At 51.4% G+C, this 18,377-nt stretch overlaps 7 protein-coding genes across 7 annotated transcripts; 4 read left to right on the top strand and 3 right to left on the bottom strand.

The window, feature by feature from the left end:
• Positions 1-360: 360 nt before the first annotated feature.
• N7446_007125 (uncharacterized protein) lies at positions 361-2,108 on the top strand (the record flags this gene model as incomplete). The annotated part of the gene is made up of 2 exons (XM_058515871.1): positions 361-935; positions 986-2,108. The coding sequence occupies 2 exons, from the start codon at positions 361-363 to the stop codon at positions 2,106-2,108; spliced, it is 1,698 nt and encodes a 565-aa protein (XP_058373049.1).
• A 148-nt stretch (positions 2,109-2,256) lies between these two features.
• Positions 2,257-4,309, bottom strand: gmdA (putative general amidase GmdA). Its single transcript, XM_058515870.1, has 4 exons — positions 3,994-4,309; positions 3,030-3,914; positions 2,554-2,962; positions 2,257-2,502 (listed from the first exon to the last, which is right to left on the bottom strand). Exons 1-4 carry the CDS (start codon positions 4,264-4,266, stop codon positions 2,369-2,371), a joined length of 1,701 nt encoding a protein of 566 aa, XP_058373048.1. The 5' UTR covers positions 4,267-4,309; the 3' UTR covers positions 2,257-2,368.
• Positions 4,310-4,647: 338 nt separating this feature from the next.
• alkB (oxidoreductase, 2OG-Fe(II) oxygenase family) lies at positions 4,648-5,794 on the bottom strand (the record flags this gene model as incomplete). Its single annotated transcript, XM_058515869.1, has 3 exons — positions 4,648-5,126; positions 5,177-5,431; positions 5,506-5,794. The coding sequence occupies 3 exons, from the start codon at positions 5,792-5,794 to the stop codon at positions 4,648-4,650; spliced, it is 1,023 nt and encodes a 340-aa protein (XP_058373047.1).
• A 127-nt stretch (positions 5,795-5,921) lies between these two features.
• Positions 5,922-7,608, top strand: nimX (cyclin-dependent serine/threonine-protein kinase CDC28). The gene is made up of 5 exons (XM_058515868.1): positions 5,922-5,994; positions 6,119-6,178; positions 6,240-6,748; positions 6,800-6,963; positions 7,011-7,608. The coding sequence occupies exons 2-5, from the start codon at positions 6,130-6,132 to the stop codon at positions 7,267-7,269; spliced, it is 981 nt and encodes a 326-aa protein (XP_058373046.1). The 5' UTR covers positions 5,922-5,994; positions 6,119-6,129; the 3' UTR covers positions 7,270-7,608.
• A 513-nt stretch (positions 7,609-8,121) lies between these two features.
• N7446_007121 (uncharacterized protein) lies at positions 8,122-10,945 on the top strand (the record flags this gene model as incomplete). Its single annotated transcript, XM_058515867.1, has 6 exons — positions 8,122-8,568; positions 8,663-8,849; positions 8,905-9,430; positions 9,481-9,586; positions 9,637-9,828; positions 9,878-10,945. 6 exons carry the CDS (start codon positions 8,122-8,124, stop codon positions 10,943-10,945), a joined length of 2,526 nt encoding a protein of 841 aa, XP_058373045.1.
• Positions 10,946-11,593: 648 nt separating this feature from the next.
• N7446_007120 (uncharacterized protein) lies at positions 11,594-13,249 on the top strand (the record flags this gene model as incomplete). The annotated part of the gene is made up of 2 exons (XM_058515866.1): positions 11,594-11,798; positions 11,854-13,249. Exons 1-2 carry the CDS (start codon positions 11,626-11,628, stop codon positions 13,247-13,249), a joined length of 1,569 nt encoding a protein of 522 aa, XP_058373044.1. The 5' UTR covers positions 11,594-11,625.
• A 265-nt stretch (positions 13,250-13,514) lies between these two features.
• Positions 13,515-18,259, bottom strand: N7446_007119 (transcription factor domain-containing protein; the record flags this gene model as incomplete). Its single annotated transcript, XM_058515865.1, has 12 exons — positions 13,515-14,436; positions 14,489-14,644; positions 14,694-14,918; positions 14,967-15,099; positions 15,156-15,364; positions 15,412-16,437; positions 16,535-16,617; positions 16,687-16,858; positions 17,094-17,265; positions 17,314-18,060; positions 18,119-18,172; positions 18,220-18,259. The coding sequence occupies 12 exons, from the start codon at positions 18,257-18,259 to the stop codon at positions 13,515-13,517; spliced, it is 3,939 nt and encodes a 1,312-aa protein (XP_058373043.1).
• Positions 18,260-18,377: the final 118 nt, after the last annotated feature.

Below are 18,377 nucleotides of genomic sequence, written 5' to 3'. Positions count from 1 at the left end.
GCTACAGGTGGACTATGCAGTGACATCCATGCAGCTGCACACAGTTGGTGGGGCATCCGATCAGTTACATCGCAATGACTACTCAATACCTGCATAGGTAGCATCGAAAGTGTTACACACGAGAGCATCAGAAGTAGATAAATCATCGTTGGCCCCCAATTGCACACGCTACATCTCCGCGCCCGAAAGCTTGGCATTCCCTTCGGAATCTTCCACCTCTCCATGCGACTCACCAATTCTGGCCTCGGTACTTGAAACTTCAGCCCTTTAGTTTCTATGCCATGACTGAATAGCTTTGAAAGCTCCACACCTATCTCGAACACGTCCCAGCTCTTCCAACCCCCTTCCGCCTCCTCAACCATGAAGGAAGAAGCCTCCAGGGACACGCCAGAAGGCTCGACTGCCGGCGACGACCAGTCGAACTCGAAAGCGAATCTCGCCTCCAAAGACCGCAAATGTCAGTACTGCCAGCAAGCCTTCACCTCCTCGTCCCTGGGTCGACACCTCGACCAATTCCTCTTCAAGAAGAAACCCGACGGTATCCACGATGTCGAAGAGATCCGCCGAATCCGCAGTGGGATCACCCGTCGCCAGGCCCGCACGTCTTCAGGGAAACATGAGGGTAGTCCTGAAAGGGGTCAGAAGAAGACACCGTCGGACTCGTACACAACAGCCGACACGGGGTCGAAGTCGCGGGAGGCTCCGGTGCGCATGATGTTTAACACGCCCACCTGGCATGCGACTGGTGTGATCAATGACCTCCCCAATCCCAGTCGTGTCCCGGATGGGCCTCGGCTTGCGCCGTCGCAATCTCGCGCTGGGTCGTTACAGCTGCCGGACTACGCGAGCAGAGGCGCTGGTTCCAGCAAACCAGATACGATGCGAGCGCTGGAGCTGGCGCTGCGCGAAGTTCTCGATAACATCAAAGCTGCGACGTACGTTAAGCTATCTCATTTTGAAACCATTTAAGCTGACAGAGAATTAGCTCTCGCGTACGGCCTCGTCTGTCACCATTCGATTTCGAGATTCACGCTCAAACCTTCCCCTCCCTGTGCCTGCAATTACTCCCTCCTCCACCAAGCCTGTTTGCACCGCAACCATTCCCCTCCTCGGATTCCTTCCCCATACAGGCTCCCGGTGCTGAGCACCGCGATATCGTTCGTCAGGCGCTCCGCTCCAAGGTTGCCCAATGGCAGACAGAACAACTCCAAGCAGCAGACTCTACCCAGACGAAACACCGTCATAGTGGCACGGACCAGAGCATGATATACCGCAATGCACAGCAACACGAGGAGATGAGTCTTCGACACTTGGAATTAGCCTACAACCATTGGCACTCCCTTACATACGAGACCCGTCGCGACACATGGCAGCTCGAGATCATGCGCGCATTCGCTCGGGAGGCAGAGAAGCGTAGGTCCGGGGATAAGCAACTTGCCCGCGTGCAACAAGAAGCAAACCAGCTTCGTGCACAAGTCGAGCGTCTCGGATCATGCCAGTGGCCTCGGGAGTTTGCGCTATTTCCCCCAGACACACTTCCACTACCACGAGAAGTAGCGCGGGAATTGGATGCCCAAGACAGCCAAATTAGTGCCGACTCAACACGATGGGACTATGACAACGTACTTGCAAAATGGAAACGCGTCGTCATGCACGATAAAGGCATGGGTCGGATTGGCGTTGGCTATGGTAATCCCAGCCCACTGATGGATGCAGACCAAGGCCAGCCACAGCCTGGCCAAAGTCCTGACCTTCGCCCACCGCGCCCTGGTGAGGATTCATCCTCTCACCCAAACCGTTTGCGTCCCTTGCAAACCGCTGCCGCTCTAAGTCCAGATGTTGGCGCTGCCTCTACACCTGCCTCGTCCACCCACTACGCTTCACCCCACTCCTATGCAGATCCCCGTAGCCCACCTAGTGGGCTGCCACAGGCTAAACGTCCGCGACTTATGAACTGCTCCGAGGGTCCGCCGGGGTCGTCGATCGAATCTGGCCCTTCTCCTGCCCCAGGCTCTGCAATTGGTAAACCCTGGGGACCTTCCACACCCCATCTTTCAAACATTGCTGCGCCATCGGGGCAAAGGCCTCCTTCCACATCCATGAACTGAGCGCACTTTTGATATATTGTTTAGGTAAGGCTTGGCAAGAAGATCTGCGAGGAAATAGCCTCGGCTGGTCGTATTTTCTGAGGCAGCCAACTTTGTCCATTGCCAGCGCTGTTCTCATGATTCCTATCATTGATACAATACATATATAATACGAGCATCTTTACTTCAAGAATCTTCACATGTGGTTCAAATGGGGTTACAGATACGTTAGTAAATTGATATTCGGTCTTATGGAGAGATGCCATATCACCGAAAAGCCTTCAGGCACTTCCTTTCGCGTCTCGAGCGATTTCCTCTCCCAGGTACTCAGCCAAAGTCAGCATCTTCTCCTCCTGCAATCTTCTTCCGACAAACTGCACCCCAACTGGAGCCCCATCATAGGTCTCGGCATCATCTATACAACAATCAGCGTGAACCAAACAAGCAAAACACGGAGTCAACTCACAATCCCATTTGATATACTCTAAACCATCTGCCGAACCATCGGCCGGCCGCACATCGACTGTCTTATCAGCAAAGGTAACCGGAATCGCCAGACTAGTATAGTCCAGCACATTCACGAAGCCAGTATACCCAACACTCTCATACTGAGTGGGAATTACAGCCGCATGAGGTGCCAGTGGGCAAAAGAGACCGTCGACAGGACGGCCTGTGCCTGTGAGATCAGCCGTACTGTTCCAGTAGTCCATGTACTGTTTCTGATATACGCGCTTGGCGACATTGTGCGCAGCCAACTCGGACACATTCATTTCCTTGCCGTCTTTGGCAACGATTACCTGCGGAGCTTGCTCTTCGCCGGAAAGGCCGAAATGGTGCCTGAAATCTGCGCCACCGTCCATATCGAATGTTTTGGCCTGTTTTGAATTAGCCTTTGGTCTGTTGAAGAATCACAGGGAGAGACCAGGAAATCCAAGCACATACACACAGCTCAATAGCAGTAGCATGAGAAGGAGGCTTCCACTCAACAACCCTATGACCAAGCCTCTGCAACGTTTTCACCACGATATCAATACCACGCGCAATAGGCGGATGAACAGGACCAACACCATCCCACCTCATAATACCAAAAGCAAGTGACGATCCAGCCCCAGCGACAGAACTCTCAATCAAAGCCTTCGTCTCAAGAACAATATCATCACGCCAAGGCACCTCCAACGCAAGCGGGTCATGCAACCAAGGGCTCTGCGAAAGAACAGCCTTAACCAACATCGTCAGTGACCTAGCAGTTGTCGCCAAAGGCCCAATAACAGAAAGAATAGTCCCCTGCCCATCCATCGAATTCGCAGCCCCTTGATACGGAATCCTACCAGACGACGGCCTCAGCCCATAAAGCGCATTAAACCCAGCAGGAATACGCACACTCCCACCAATATCAGTCCCAAAGCCTGCAGGCGAGCCACGCAATGCAATAAGCGCCCCCTCACCACCGGAACTACCACCAGAAGAGAGAAGACGGTTCTTAGGGTTCCAGGTATAGCCAATAATGTTGTTGACAGTCTCGCCGGCCATTAGAGTAGCTGGAACGCTGGTCTTGCAGTAGAGGATGGCGCCTAGGTTGCGGAGTTCGCGGACAAGTTCGCTTTCTTCTGTGCAGCGGCGTGGGTCGTTGGCTCGGCCTTCGAAGGTATTTATCCAGCCTACGTAGCCCATTGTTGTTTCTACGCCTTTGATGTGGAATTGGTCTTTTAGACTTATTGGGAGGCCATGTAGGGGGCCTTTGGGGGCTTTGTGCTTTGCGAAGTAGGCGTCTTGGTCTTTTGCGTCTTGGAGGGCTGCTTCGAAAAGGATTTCGTGGAGGCAGCTTACCTTTATGGTTATTGAGGTTAGTATGCTTGTTTATTATTGGGTTTATATGTATAAAGGGAGAGTCTCCGTTGCAACGTACAAGTTGGTGAGCTAGGGCAGCTCGGTGACAGAAGGCCTCCGTGACTTCGACCGCGGACCAGTTCCCAGTGGTTGTTTGTGCTGCAATATCTACTGCGTCTGTCTCTGTGATTTCGATCTCACGGTCTGTCAGGTATTGTCGAATGTAAACTGTGACATCGCGGAGCTCGGTGGCTGGAGGGACGGGGTCCTGGAATTGCCATTTCTCAGGGATAGCATTGAGGATGGACTGCCGTTTGGCTTCCCCTTGAGTGCGCCACGCTGGCTCTGTCATTTTGAATGGGATGGTAAACTTATAGATGATGTTTATGTTTGGGGTTATGTATGTGTAGAGCGACATTTTATATGGGGAGCTGTTATCTGTGCGGGGCTGTTGGAGTCGGTTGGAGACACAGGCTTATCACTCTACTTCGGACGAATTGGGGTTATTTTCATTCTATTCACTCTATCTGGTCTAACTGATTCGTCTGATGGATTGGCACGGGCTATCTCTAAATACCGGGGCAGGGGAACTCCAAATGTGCGGTTACTCCCGCCAACAGGTAATAGACGACGGGTCAGTTCTTTCCAAGAACGTCATACGAGAACATTTTGATATAGCGCGTGCCCGCCTAGAACTCACGATCTAAAGTGGATAGGATCTGCATTTTCTGGTTTAGATATACTCTGCGCTGTCTTTGGAAGCATGGGTAGTTGGCGTCTGCTGGACGTTTAGGGTAATTCGCTTGCCGGACATCCAGCCCTCCCACATCTGGTAAGGACCAGGGGGCATCCCCGGAAGGTTCTCTCCAAGCGATGGCCAGTTGGATAGCCACGCAGGGCAAGTTGAGGGCAGGATCTTCGGTACTCCGTGCCAAGCGAAGCGCGACGCGCCATTCATGTAAACCGTATCTCCTGATCGAAGCCGCAAGATCTTGCAGCCATTACCGTCATCATGACTAGCTAAGAACAGCCCATCGCAGCCAAAGCTCACACTGATCAGACCCGACTCGCCATCCTTGGTTACTTCTCGGTGAATGCTTTGGGTGTCTCTGGTCGAGTGGATGTCCACGATGGCTGCGTGGGGTGATGTTTCTGGAAAGGCTGCGCTCAGTAGTTTCGCAATATCCTGTGGAATTACCGGCGGGCTTTCCCCTGAGACCATACTGGCGGTCCTGTCGTGTTCTCCCCGAGAGCGATCCAACGTAGTCTTTTCTCCAAGAAGCTCTGGACATCCAGTGGCTCGTGCAGTCGAGGATCCTTTGGCTGAAATGTGCGAGTGGGATCATCTCCAAAGAACGACTTTGGGGAGTGGTTTTCTTCATCTTCAGGGTAGGTCACATCGTAATGTAGATGTACGTTGGTCTGATACTCGGGATTGGACAAGTCTCGATGGAATAGGCGGGACAGAAGTTCAGTCTGGACCGTGGTTGGAAACAGAGCAGGGATCATAAGTAGACCTGGTAAGTGGTCAGGCATAGTTCTTGGTCCTGTGCCTGTGGGAGTTAGTGATGTAAGGCAATTTAATGCTAACCGGAGATCAAATTATGGCTGTAGACTGGGATGTTCTCCGTCATTGGAGCATCCTCTTCTGCCGGTGCATGACCTCCTCGAATAAAATCATCAAAGGCCAATCGTAGTTCTTGGCTGGACAGGTGCTGCGCGATTGTTACTCCGTGTGGCAGCTGGTCGGGGTCGAGTTGCCGTAGATCGATAATGCCAGGATGGTTGTCAACCTCATCAATTGCAGAGTATTCCTTGTAGCAGTCCCTGATAGGCCCAGGAGGGAGATCTTGAGCACTCAGACCCTTGATTTGAGCCATGACGGGATGTGAAGCCGGCCGGGGAGAGAAGGGCGAGTCAAGGTACGCGCTCACCGCCTGGCAGGCGCGGGGGTTGTTTGTTTGTCTTTCTCTCCCCACCATACAATAGTTTCGTCAATCTCTTCACCACATTCATATTCGCTGATTTCCTGGGGGAATTTGGAGCTTGCGGTACTCGAGCTCCCACGCAGATCCACAGAGTAAGTAGTGGCAAGCCTCCCCTTCTCCTTGCTTCCTCAAATTCTCCCTGGCAACTTCTCTCCAATCCGCACCACGTCCCATTTCAATCCTCTTTCAGACATTCTCTAAGCTCGTTGGAAGCAGATAAGGATCGAATGACGGTCACCATGGATAATTATCAGAAGATTGAGAAAATTGGTGAAGGTATGTACCATGAACGCGATTGGTGTCAGCCACAGCCCAACTTACGCGTTGATACTGGCAGGAACCTACGGTGTGGTCTACAAGGCCCGCGAACTGAACCACCCCAACCGTATCGTTGCCCTTAAGAAAATTCGCCTCGAAGCCGAAGATGAGGGTGTGTCCAGTACCGCCATTCGCGAGATTTCGCTCCTGAAGGAAATGAAGGACCCCAACATTGTCCAGCTGCTGAACATTGTCCACGCCGACGGCCACAAGCTTTACCTCGTCTTAGAATTCCTCGATCTTGATCTTAAGAGATACATGGAGGCTCTTCCTGTCAGCGACGGTGGTCGGGGCAAGCCCTTGCCTGATGGATTCAAAGCCGGCACCAGCCTCGGCCTGGGTGATGCAATGGTCAAGAAGTTCATGGCTCAGCTCGTTGAGGGCATTCGCTACTGTCACAGCCACCGCATTCTTCACAGAGATTTGAAGCCCCAGAACTTGTTGATTGACCGTGAGGGTAACCTCAAGTTGGCCGATTTCGGTCTGGCACGCGCATTCGGTGTTCCCCTCCGCACTTATACCCACGAGGTAAGGATGACTTTAGCATTGCTCAAATCCGATTACTGATTAGTCTTCTAGGTTGTCACATTGTGGTACCGTTCTCCAGAGATTTTGCTCGGTGGTCGCCAATACTCGACTGGTGTTGACATGTGGTCTGTGGGTGCTATTTTTGCAGAGATGTGCACTCGCAAGCCTCTCTTCCCCGGTGACTCGGAAATTGATGAGATTTTCAAAATCTTCCGGTGAGTGAGATATAGAATTGGCCTGGGTCCAATACTAACAAGCATAGTATCCTCGGTACCCCCGGCGAAGACACCTGGCCCGGCGTCACCTCGTTCCCCGACTACAAAGCCACTTTCCCCAAGTGGAAGCGCCCCGATGTTGAGATCGTACCTGGACTGGAGGAAGCTGGCTGTCAGCTTCTAGATGCCCTGCTTGAGTTTGACCCGGCTCACCGACTGTCCGCCAAGCAGGCCTGCCAGCACCCATACTTCCGTAACGGCAGCTCATACTACTCTGGCCGTGGCCAGCAGAATGGTTTCCACTAGGATGATAACGATATCCCGTCTTCTGTGTAATGACAGGAACCCCGGGCTTTATTTCTTTTATGTGCGGCGTTCAACGGGGAGTGACATGGAGGGCGGGCTTACTGGATGTTACGAAAGTGCTTTAGTGAATACAGGCGTACATACCCCTTCTAGCCCTGTAAGCAGGCTTGAGTTAAACCGATGTGACGGTGTCATCTGAATATCAGCCTCTGGGTCTTTCAGCCTCTCTTCCCGTAATGGCAATGCAAGGGCCCAAGAGCGCGACCTCGTGTCAGCGCTGCGCCCCGTAGAATCTTGGAATGAGAATACCTTAGTTGCACCGGGACCTGACTATTTCCTCTACTATCCAATAAGGACCTGGTGTCATGAAACGACACGCTAGCTGCAGAAGCAGTGCTTATGGTCCTATGGGGATGGGGGGGGGGGCAAGCTGAAGCAGAATTGGGGGCCAGAAATGCCTCCGTCAGATTCATTCGCTTACCAGACGCACCTGCAGCCTTATGAACGCCCCCAATGTCTATGGGGGTCCAAGCCAGCGAATCAGTCTGTGAGATTCACAGCTGAGGCCATGGCGGCTCGGGGTGGCCGTGCAAGAGGGGGACCTTTCTGTTCTATTAAGACCAACACGCCCTACACCTCCCTCTCTCTATTCTCTTTTCAGCAACTCTGATGGTCAATGAAGTGACCACGACCAGTGCAATATAAGAAAGAGTTGCCCAGGTCAGATCCACCATCGGGCTTCCCAGGAGCAAAAGACACAGGGAACGAAGCTCCCCAAAAGACCTCAAGACCCCCAGTTATCCAAATCAGATCCAGATCAAACCCCCAAATATATCTTCCTCAATCAAAACCATGGAGTTCGACGACGAACTAATCCAAATGGGCTACGGCGCCCCTCCACCCCCGACCTCATCGCGCTCAAACAGCCGCCCACCACCACGCGCACGCTACCAACCACCCCAAGAATCCGTAAAGCAATTCTGGGAACAATTCAACACAAAATATCCAGGCAAAGTATATACAGTCCTGCCCGACAACCCGTACGCACGCACGCGCGCAAAGCATGTTCCCAGCGGCCGTATCCAAGGCCATGAAGCCGTCAAATCATATGAGCAGGCTCGTCGCGAGTGTCTGAAATCCGTCAGTCGGATTGTGAAGGAGTGTGAGCGGGTTAATCAGAAATATACGGATCCACACTTTGATATTGAGCTTGACTTGAAGTCTGGAAGGAGGCATTATCTTGATGGGTTGGATAAGCCTAATGAGGAGATGAGGCCAAGGGGTGTTAAGAGGGTTACTGTAAGTTGGTTTTCTTTTCTTTTTCCCTCTTTTCTGTTTTTCTCGTCTTCTAGAGATTTGAATTGGGATGGGATGCTGATTCGTGGCGGCATAGGAAATCTTTGAGAAGCCTCAGTTTTTCGTTAATGGGCCTACGGCTTCGGATGTTCGTCAGGGATGTGATGGTGATTGTTGGCTTATGGCTGCGTTGTGTACTATGGGTAACAAAGAGGAGCTTATCGAAAAGATTTGTGTGGCTCGCAATGAGATTGTTGGTATTTACGGCTTTGTTTTCTACCGAGGTATGGCACATCCATTCTAACCTGCGATTGTGTTTCCTGCTAATTTGATGGTCAGATGGCGAGTGGCAGCAATGCATCGTGGATGACAAGCTCTATTTGCGTGCGGCGGACTATGATGAGTCTGTGGATGAACGACCCATCTGGGATGATATCAACCGCCACGACACGGAAGAGGAGTATCGACGAGTCTGGCAGACTGGCTCGCGGGCTCTCTACTTTGCGCAGTGCGTGGATGAAAATGAGACTTGGTTGCCGCTTCTTGAGAAGGCTTTTGCCAAGGCCCATGGTGATTATTCTGCAATCGAGGGTGGCTTTGTTGGTGAAGCCATCGAAGATCTCACAGGGGGCGTCACTTCCGAGGTTTTGTCTAGCAACATTCTCGACAAGGACCGATTCTGGACCGAGGAGCTCATGAAGGTTAACAATGAATTTCTCTTTGGTTGTGGCACTGGTATGTTCTCCAACTGGTTGGATCCTAAGTATCGGGGTCCTCCCAGGGATCGCAAGGGCATCTCGGAGAATCACTCTTATTCAATCATGGAAGCTCGGGAGATTGATGGACATCGGTTGCTTAGGCTCAGGTATGTCAACTGCAAATGAATACCAAGGACCGACAAGCTCACCATTTTAGGAACCCCTGGGGCCGCAAGGAATGGCATGGTGCTTGGGGCGATGGATCCAAAGAATGGACACCCGAGTGGATGAAGCTACTTGGCCACAAGTTTGGAAATGACGGGGTGAGTGTTGCAGTATCTGGGATCTGTTTCTATACGCTAACATAGAGCAGTTCTTTTGGATCTCTTACCGAGACCTCCTCAAGAAGTACCAGCACTTTGACCGGACTCGTCTTTTTGGACCTGAGTGGATTATCGCACAGCAATGGACTACATTAAATGTCCCCTGGTCTGCAGATTATCACAGCACCAAATTTATGATGGACGTAACCAAGAGTGGCCCGGTTGTCATTGTGTTATCACAAGTATGTGTCCGCCGTGCTCTGGCAAGACTATATTTGTTAACGATTATAGCTGGACACACGTTACTTCAAGGGTCTCGCTGGCGAGTACAGCTTCGTGCTCAAGTTCCGTCTACAGAAAGAGGGCGAAGAAGACTACCTCGTGCGCAGCCACAGCAGCCATTTCATGGCCCGATCCGTCAACGCCGAGATCAACCTCGACCCAGGTCGCTATCACGTCCTGATGAAACTCACAGCCTTCCGACACGACGACGAGCCGACAGAAGCAATAGTCCGCCGTGTCGCCTCAACCCGACGCGAAAAGCTCGTGCAAGTCGGCCTTTCATATGACCTCGCCCATGCCAAGGGACTGGTAGGCCAGACTGACCAAGAAAAGCGAGAACTGGATCAATTCGCCACAATCAAACGCAAGAAGCTACACGAAGAAATCAAGAAAAAGATGCAAAAGGACTGGATCCGCAACCAGAAAATGGCCGCTCGGCAAGACCGACAAGAGCGCATGGCCGCCATGCGTGCTACTCGCACCCCCAACGGCAGCTCTTTCGACCGTAGTCCTGAGCGCAGCCCAATCCCAACCCAGATCCTCTCCGACGTTCCAGTTAATCAATCCCCCACAGACGTCGCAAGTATGTGTTGCGATAGCAGCGACCGACGCGCCTCCTCTACGAGCGGCTCTGTGCCAACAATCCACGTCAACGGCAGCAAAGGCCTGCATGAAAGACACGCCAGTAGAAATGGCATGAGACGAACTGAATCCCCGCGTCCAAGTCTGGATAGTCGTATTTCCGCAGACACGCTCGACCCCAGTGATTTGGAGCTACTGGAAGGGTTTGAGTTCGACAGTGATCTCGATGTACCTCCCGAAGATGCGGATTCGAAGTGCCACCCGCCGATAATGGACCAGGATGGGCCTGCTGTTGATCCGTGGAATGCTGTTTGTGTGGTCGGCCTGCGTGTTTACTCTATGGATCATATGCTCAGCTTGCAGGTTGTGCATCCTGTTCCTGAGGATGATACTGAGGCTCCTTTGGATCGGGATGACCCTGCTGCGTCAGCGACTACTTTCCAAAGGGATTCGTATTCCTGGAAGGATTCTTGGAGTAGTCAGCTTCCATTCTGATGTATTTGTTGAACCTGTTGATAGGTTGTAAGATAAAGCGTTTCGAGGCCGTGGTTTCTTACGTGTTATATTTATTTTCGATTTAATATGGACTTTGATTACCATCTGCCTAGCATGCTGCTTTGTACCGTAAAGAGCGGAGGGTATATTGATACCTGTGTCTAGCTTCTCCCCTTTTCTGTTTTCTATACCTTCCAGTCAAGCTTAGCTTCTCGTTAGACTTATCCAACCTATTGTATAGCCCATTTACCTTACAGCTCCTAACCCTGTCAACGACACTCTAGCGGATCCTTTTATCCCATACATGTAGATCACCGACTCGGCTTACGGTCCACGCGCGAGACCTTTGCTAAAGAGACCTAAATAGCTACAACGTCAAAAGATAGATCCAAGCATCAGGACCTCAAAAGGTGGAGGATTCATGGCTATTTTCTGGAACGTGAAACTTGACACCATCTTAGACATCTCTCTAGTTAAGCAGTATGTGATCTTTTTGTGCAGAGATAATCCAAATACTTCAAGAATGACACTATATACATATTGTGATCCTTGTAACTTGGGGAAAAGTTGAGGCCTGACTCCTCAGGCGACCATCGCCCAAAGCCAACATGCAAAGCGAACTCTCCGCCATACCCTAACCAATCTTCACAAAATCCCTAACTACATACTTCGATGGTATTATGCGAGCCATAATCTGTTCATCTCGGGGAGTCACCCTCTTCATACAAACCAGAAGAGCCGGTCGCGTTTCCATCGCGTGTTTCCGAGGCGTGCGGTATTCCAGCGTTTCATCGGATTGCGTCGATGAGACACTCTTGCTTCCCATCGGAAACAATGGATCGATTGATTTGAAGTATGAAAAGTTCGCCTATGTTCGAAATAGTGACCAATGCTAACCGTATCCCTAGAATTACGCGACCAAGCACATTACGCTCAAATGAGGCAGCACCCGTCGGTCCAAATGTGATTCTCTATCTTCCACCAGGACCTTTGTTCCAGGATCACCATACGGAAGCATCTAAGATAGATGGAGATCCAACATTAAATGTTGATCATGCAAAAACCGGGGATATGCAAGCTCCAAACCATGCACCCTCACCACAACATGTTCTAGCAAACACTGCATCAGCAGTGGTAGTAACAGTCAACTACCGTCTCGGAGAGACCAAACAACAAATATCTTCCCCTTTATCAACCTCAAATCAACAAGGGCAAATTGAAACCCTGGATCCAACAAACACAAACCCTCAACCAGAAACATACAAATACCCAACCCCAGTCCACGACACTCTAGCCGGCTTCGACTGGATCCAAGCCAACCTACAACCCTCAAAACTAGCAATATACGGTACCCACATCGGCGGATCCCTAGCGCTCATGCTAGCCCTCACAGAAGCGCAATCAATCCACGCAGTAGCAGCCACAAACCCAGTCTGCGACTGGCCCAGCCTGGACGAATATTGCACAAGAGAAACCACCATCACCAACATAGACATCGACTCAGAAAACAATGGCACGCCACCATCAACAGTCGCCCAAAAACAAAAACGCCACCCAAGAAAAAGAATCGCACCAAAAGATCTGGTCCCTCTCCTACGCGCCCGCGAACGATTCTTCACAGCCCCAGAACGCTGCTTCGACTCCTTCGCCTCACCAATCCTCTTCCTCCGCTCTGCAGGGCGCGAAGTGCCGCGTACATTCCCGAGTTATCTCACCGGACCGGAGTATCCAGTTCCCGTCCTGCGGAATACGCGGAATATGACAGCTGCTGAGCAATATGATGCTGCTGACGGGTCGCTTTGGGATCGGGATGTATATCCCAATATCGATTCTGAGGAAGGGGATGGTGATGGGATTGATAATCTCCCTGGTACGGTGACTCGTCGGCGGAAGGCTCTTTCACGGTGGCCGCCTTATGGGCTTGATTATGGTCTTAGCGGGAAGAATTGGTCTGGGCCTGGTGATGGGATTCGGAGGTTGGAGGTTTGTTTGCCTTTTGTTAGGGTCTTTGCGGGGGATGGGGTTGGGGAGGGGCTGGATGCGTTGTCTGAGGGTGAGGGTGAGGGTTCTTTGGCTCGGAAGGGTGGGAAGGGGAAAGACGGGAGTGTTGGGACTACGGTTCTTGCGCGGCAGGCTGAGGAGATGGTTTCTGTGATGCGGAGGGCTTGCTTTTGGGGGAGGGAAAAGGGGTTTGGGGAGCGGAGGGTTGTATTGTCTAAGGTTCTGAGTGACGTTGATCAATCAGGGGAGGTTGGGGATTGGTTTAGGTATGTGTTTGAGGCGACGATGGATGATGTTGATTAAATAGGGATGATAGACTTGATATAGAGGGTTTCTCCAATCTGGTTATGGGCCACCATCAAGAAAGAACAGTAGTCCAATCGTGCAATTATATCTTGTCCAATTCATAATTCAAGAATATCGTCCCAAAATATATTGACTTAAAAACAACATGTTCAGAAGGTAAAGGATGAAAACAAGAAGAATGAGAAACACATCAACGAATCTCCATACTCCGATCCCCAGTCTATTCTATTCTATCTACAAACATCAACAACAACTCGATCAATCATAAAGATGGCCCTCCCCCCATACCAGAGGCATCATTAGGGGGCTGCCACCACCCATCAATATCCCCAAGATCAGCTAGCATATTAGGATCTTCAGGGAACGGCGGGGAAGACATTTGAGCCATGCCATTAGGGGGAGCATGGGTGTTTTCATTCGCGCTCGCGCCGTGAGTTTCGGAGAGAAGGCGTAAGTCAGAGTCCCGGATCCAGTCCAGGTCACCAAGCTGGGAGGCGGAGAAGGGTTCTTGGTATGATTGTTGTTGATGAGGTGGAAGAGGTTGTTGAAGGAGATGGTGTTGCTGGCTGGGTGGCATAGCAGAGCCCGATTGCATATGAGGCTGGGGCTCAGAGACAGAGAGACGTGATTTTTTGCGCGAGCTATCTACCCTCTGGGCATTGGCAGAAGGACCATATTGTTTCGTTGGAGGATGTGAAGACATCGATTGCAGGTTAGCACTGCTGTTCTGACGCTTTGTCGCTGAGCCTGAGCGACGCATATGTGCTTGCCAGCGTCGCTGGAGAGTGACAAGGTAATCGCGGGTGCGCTTGGCGTTCTCGAAGGATTGGCCCAGTTCATCGAGAGCGCGGAAGCAAAGATTGAGGTAGGCGACCATCTCGGCGCTGCGGGGGTATGTTGGACTGTTGCCGGATTTGCCGGGACTCATGGGGGAGCTGGAGACTGTTACAAAGAGAAGCATCAGGGCTGCACTGAATATTATCGCCACGACTTGGTTGTTCATGCGGCGGAATGTGTAGTGCTTTTCATATAGATGGAGGAGGCGTGCGACAGCTGTGGCGGATTCGACGCACATCCGGCGCGCGTGGTGGTAGCCTGGGCCTTGTCGGGGAGCTTGGGGTTGGATATAACTCTTCGAAAGCCAGGGACGGTGGAAGAAGATGATGATTTGGTGGTATTGCATGCTGATGAATTGTTAGTATATTATTACTGTATAGAGAGAAAGTCTGAGCCTACTGAAGCATCATCAAATGAGGTAGCTTTGGTGAGATATCATCGTCCAAGTCAATCTCTAGGCTGGAGGGTAGATTCTCTTTCCAAGCGAACAAGTCTTCGGTCACTTGGTAGCATAATCTTTGCAAGTCATGACGAGAAATATCAGAGCATCCATACCTTGAGTCATGTTAGCAGTGTCTATGAGAAAGGGGAAAATACCTCATACAAGATATGACCAACTGGAGAAATCATCTCCCACAAGACGACAAATTGTCTGCAAATCAATTCCGTAGGATTCTTTATCCCACTCCGAAGCATTCCTTGAGCGGCTTGATGTCCATATGGATGCCATGTACCTTCCTTTTCTGGCCCGAGGGAAGAAGCTGGTTTCGGAACACTAATATCTCCAGCATTCATGCGGAATGGGCGTCCTAAGTAGAAGCCCCAGAAACTGTGGTTGTTAGAAGGTTCCACCAAGGAGATAGAAAAAAATACTTACTGGTCAGCGACATAGCTTCCCCAGAATGCTGCACGGCGTACATCCGCCTCGGCTTGAGTGATATCGCCCCTATTGACGTATGTCGACATATCCAAATGGAGACCAAGATCGAAAGCAAGGCGCATAGACATCCCTGTGAGTTGATAAGTATTGTTGCCTAGATTCCCCCTTGTAAAAGGAAGTGCTTACCGCTATACAGCCAACCGCGAGCATCACGGTTTGAGGCTCCTTCGTGACAGCTCATGATAACCAAAGCCTGAACAGTCGCTACACAGGGAGAATCAAGTTCAATTTCCAGCAGAGCCTTGGCACGGTCTGCAAAGAACTCAGAAAGAGACTTGGGGAACGTGATGAAGGTGGGGTGGTAACGTGCTTCGAAGGCACTCCCAATTGCACACCTGTAAAGAGTCAATATAATGCTTCCAATTCCATGTGGTAAACTTACATCGCATTAGTCAAAACCTCAGAGTAAAAAGGTGTATCATCAAACTCATTTCGCCATTTAGATCGTGCAGCCATAAACATCTCCTTATCAACCACATAAGTACTCGGATTCTGCCATGTGAAATAAAGCTCCACAAGATGATCCTCAAGAGCCTGATCGACAGGCTGTCCGACCCTCAGATGATTCAAAATATCCTGGCCATCATGACGGACAGTACGCGCATCTGGTCGCTGCCGCTGCTGAGTCGCAGAAACATCCACCAGGTTGAGGTTAGAAGTAGCACCGTAGAATCGGAGGTGACCGTCTCCGGCAATTTTGAGAGTCCCAATACGATGGGATAACTGCTCGATAACGTCGTTCTCTGCTTCGTCCTCTTCTCCGCTGTCTGAATCATGCTCCGCATTGGGCGGTAACTGGCCTAGTTGGGCACCAGCTTGCGGGACCATGTCTATGCCTAGCTGTAGACTATCCGGGCTGAGGCCGTTGTTGATGGGCATTCCGGGAACATGTACACCGGTTCCACCGGGTCCTCCATTGAGATTGGTTCCTCCATTGAGATTGGCGTAGATGTTGTCCAAGCTTTCTGCGGTTGGCAATGTAAATCCCCAATGGACGAAGTTCTGATTGTCGGAAGCACCACGCACCATCCCAAAGGGGTTCCAACCCTCGGGTGACGGGAATTGTCCACTTGAAGCCGTATCCTGCGCTGGCGATACACCGGGAGCAACTAAATCGGTCGTCGGGTTTGGTACGCCGGGACTTGCAGCGGGCGGACTCTGGGAAGGAGATTGACCTGGGATCACAGGTGATTTTGTTTCAACTGGCGGCTGTTTCCCGACAACAGGACCTGCAACCGCCGACGTTTGAGGGAACCCGCGCGGAATCTGGAGGGTATCCAGCACCCTATTCATACCGGCTTCATCATCCGGTTTCATGGGCGGCGGTACTAGCCCCTGATCCTGAATAAAGTAGCAAAGCTGATCAATCCGAGCAGAGAACAGCTCCGTTGCAGCTCGTAAGGACACCCTGGAATATCGATTAGCCGCTGGACAGTTGGACACTTCACATTTTGCCACTGCGCATCTTGGAGTAACTGCGAAGAGTGATTGAGGTGCACACTTACTTGCGCTTGTCGTCCCCATGTTGGTATTTGCATTCTTTTCCTTTGCGCTGACAATTCTGGCAGTGCGGAGTTGCTCCGTCACACTGGTCGCAATGGGCGCGTTAGATTTTGTCCCCGCATAATGAGGCGCGTTACACTGCGCGGGCACGTACCCTGATCTTGCTCTCTCGGCATGGTACACAGGCCGTTGTGACATGCTTGCGCGGTGCTTTTTTTGTTCTTTCTGGGTCTGGCGACATGGTTTCGAGACCACGACCCTGTCGTGGAAAGTTGGGGTAAGATGCGGAGGCGGAGGCGGCGGTGCGGGAGATGAGATCGCGATGACTGATGACTTCCACGGAAGGAAATAGCACTGATTACGTTAACTCATAGTTGGAAATCATTGTCTATGAAGAAAGATGGTCGTCGCTGAGAACTGAGAAACCCCAGAAAATTGGGGGCGGGGGAAGGTCCACAGCGGCGGCCTATGAAATGGTGGGGGATAAGCAGGTCAAGTGACCCTCAAAAGTCTTTTTATAGTCCAATATGTTACTCTGTACTTGTACTTCCAATTATCTACCAGTTAGATGTGCGCTTGATCTTCTCGTTCTGCACAACCTCAATCCAATATCCATCGGGATCCAAGACAAATGCAATGTTGTGCATCCGCCCGTCGGTCAGGCGCTTCTTGAAGTTGACGTTGAGCGTCTCGAACCGGTCGCACGCAGCCTGGAGGTCATCCACCGAGATACCTCGTCGGGGTTAGCAAATTCAGATAATGCATGCTGTATGTCACTTACAGATGTGGCCGAAACCCTGGGGCTCGGTGTTGCCGTTGTGGTAGACAGGACCCTCCTGCTTCTCAGTGCCGTAGTTCCAAGTCAACTCGAGCAGACCCTCCCAATCCGCAACTCCGTTCTTCGTACCTTCCTTGATCTCCGGGTTGGAGGCAGGGTATCCCAGGAAGTAGAGGTTGAACTTGTTCTCCGGGTTCTCAATGGTGCGGACGAGGGTCATACCCATGGACTCCTGGTAGAACTTGATACTAGCCTCGGCATCCTTGACGCGCAGCATGGTGTGGTTCAGACGGTAGCTGCCGGGGTCAGTAGTGGTACCCATATCCTCGTCGGCGCGACGGATGATCTCAACCCAGTAACCATCGGGATCCTTGGCGAAGGCAATGTGGCGCATACGGCCCTCTGTTAATTTCTTCTGGAAGGGGTAGCCGGCATCCTCGATGCGCTTGCAAGCAGCTTCAATGTTGTCGACTGAGATGGCGATGTGGCCGAAGCCGCGGTGCGGCTCTGTGTTGCCGTTCACCACACTGTAGTTGGGGTCATTTTCGGTACCGTAGTTGTGGGTGAGCTCCAGCACAGCGTTGCGGTCGGTCCAGTGGCGGTCACCTTGAAGGGAGGCTGGGCCGTTGTAGGCCAGGAAGTAGTTGCAGAACTTCCATTCCGGCATGTCGATCTTGTTCACTAGGCTGAGGCCGAGGAATTTGTAGAACTCCACTGATCGCTGCGGGTCCTTGACCCGCATCATCGTGTCTATACATCCATTGTGTCATTTTGTGAGAAGCTTGTGCGAGCTGGTGGTGGGACGAACGGTTAAGCTTATATGTGGAGGTATTGGTAGCCATAGTTGCTAGAGATCGTGCGTCTGCAGACTCGTTAGTGATTGGCCAGTCTGAATTCAAATGTACATACTTAATGGTTTGAGGACCCCGAGAGAAAGACGTGAAAACATTGGCAAGTCTTAAGCTAGAGGGGAAGAGCTTTTGTCAGCCGTGAGGGGAGTGTGGGGCACATGACGCTATGTCTTTACTTCAATACCTTCACCTTCTCTACTTGCCAGGGTTTTTAGA

This window comes from Penicillium canescens (genome assembly GCF_028828765.1).
Source record: "Penicillium canescens strain IBT 15451 chromosome Unknown utg000004l_segment0_segment0, whole genome shotgun sequence".
NCBI lineage: Eukaryota > Fungi > Ascomycota > Eurotiomycetes > Eurotiales > Aspergillaceae > Penicillium > Penicillium canescens.
This window is presented reverse-complemented; position numbering and strand designations above follow the sequence as displayed.

Excerpts from the sequence above, each read along its gene's own strand:
- nimX (XM_058515868.1), top strand. The coding sequence starts at position 6,130 with ATGACGGTCACCATGGATAATTATCAGAAGATTGAGAAAATTGGTGAA. Across the intron at positions 6,179-6,239 it reads GATTGAGAAAATTGGTGAAG|GAACCTACGGTGTGGTCTAC; the intron begins GTATGTACCATG and ends TGATACTGGCAG. Across the intron at positions 6,749-6,799 it reads TCCGCACTTATACCCACGAG|GTTGTCACATTGTGGTACCG; the intron begins GTAAGGATGACT and ends TTAGTCTTCTAG.
- gmdA (XM_058515870.1), bottom strand. The coding sequence starts at position 4,266 with ATGACAGAGCCAGCGTGGCGCACTCAAGGGGAAGCCAAACGGCAGTCC. Across the intron at positions 2,963-3,029 it reads CTACTGCTATTGAGCTGTGT|GCCAAAACATTCGATATGGA; the intron begins GTATGTGCTTGG and ends AATTCAAAACAG. Across the intron at positions 2,503-2,553 it reads AGAGTATATCAAATGGGATT|ATGATGCCGAGACCTATGAT; the intron begins GTGAGTTGACTC and ends ATTGTTGTATAG.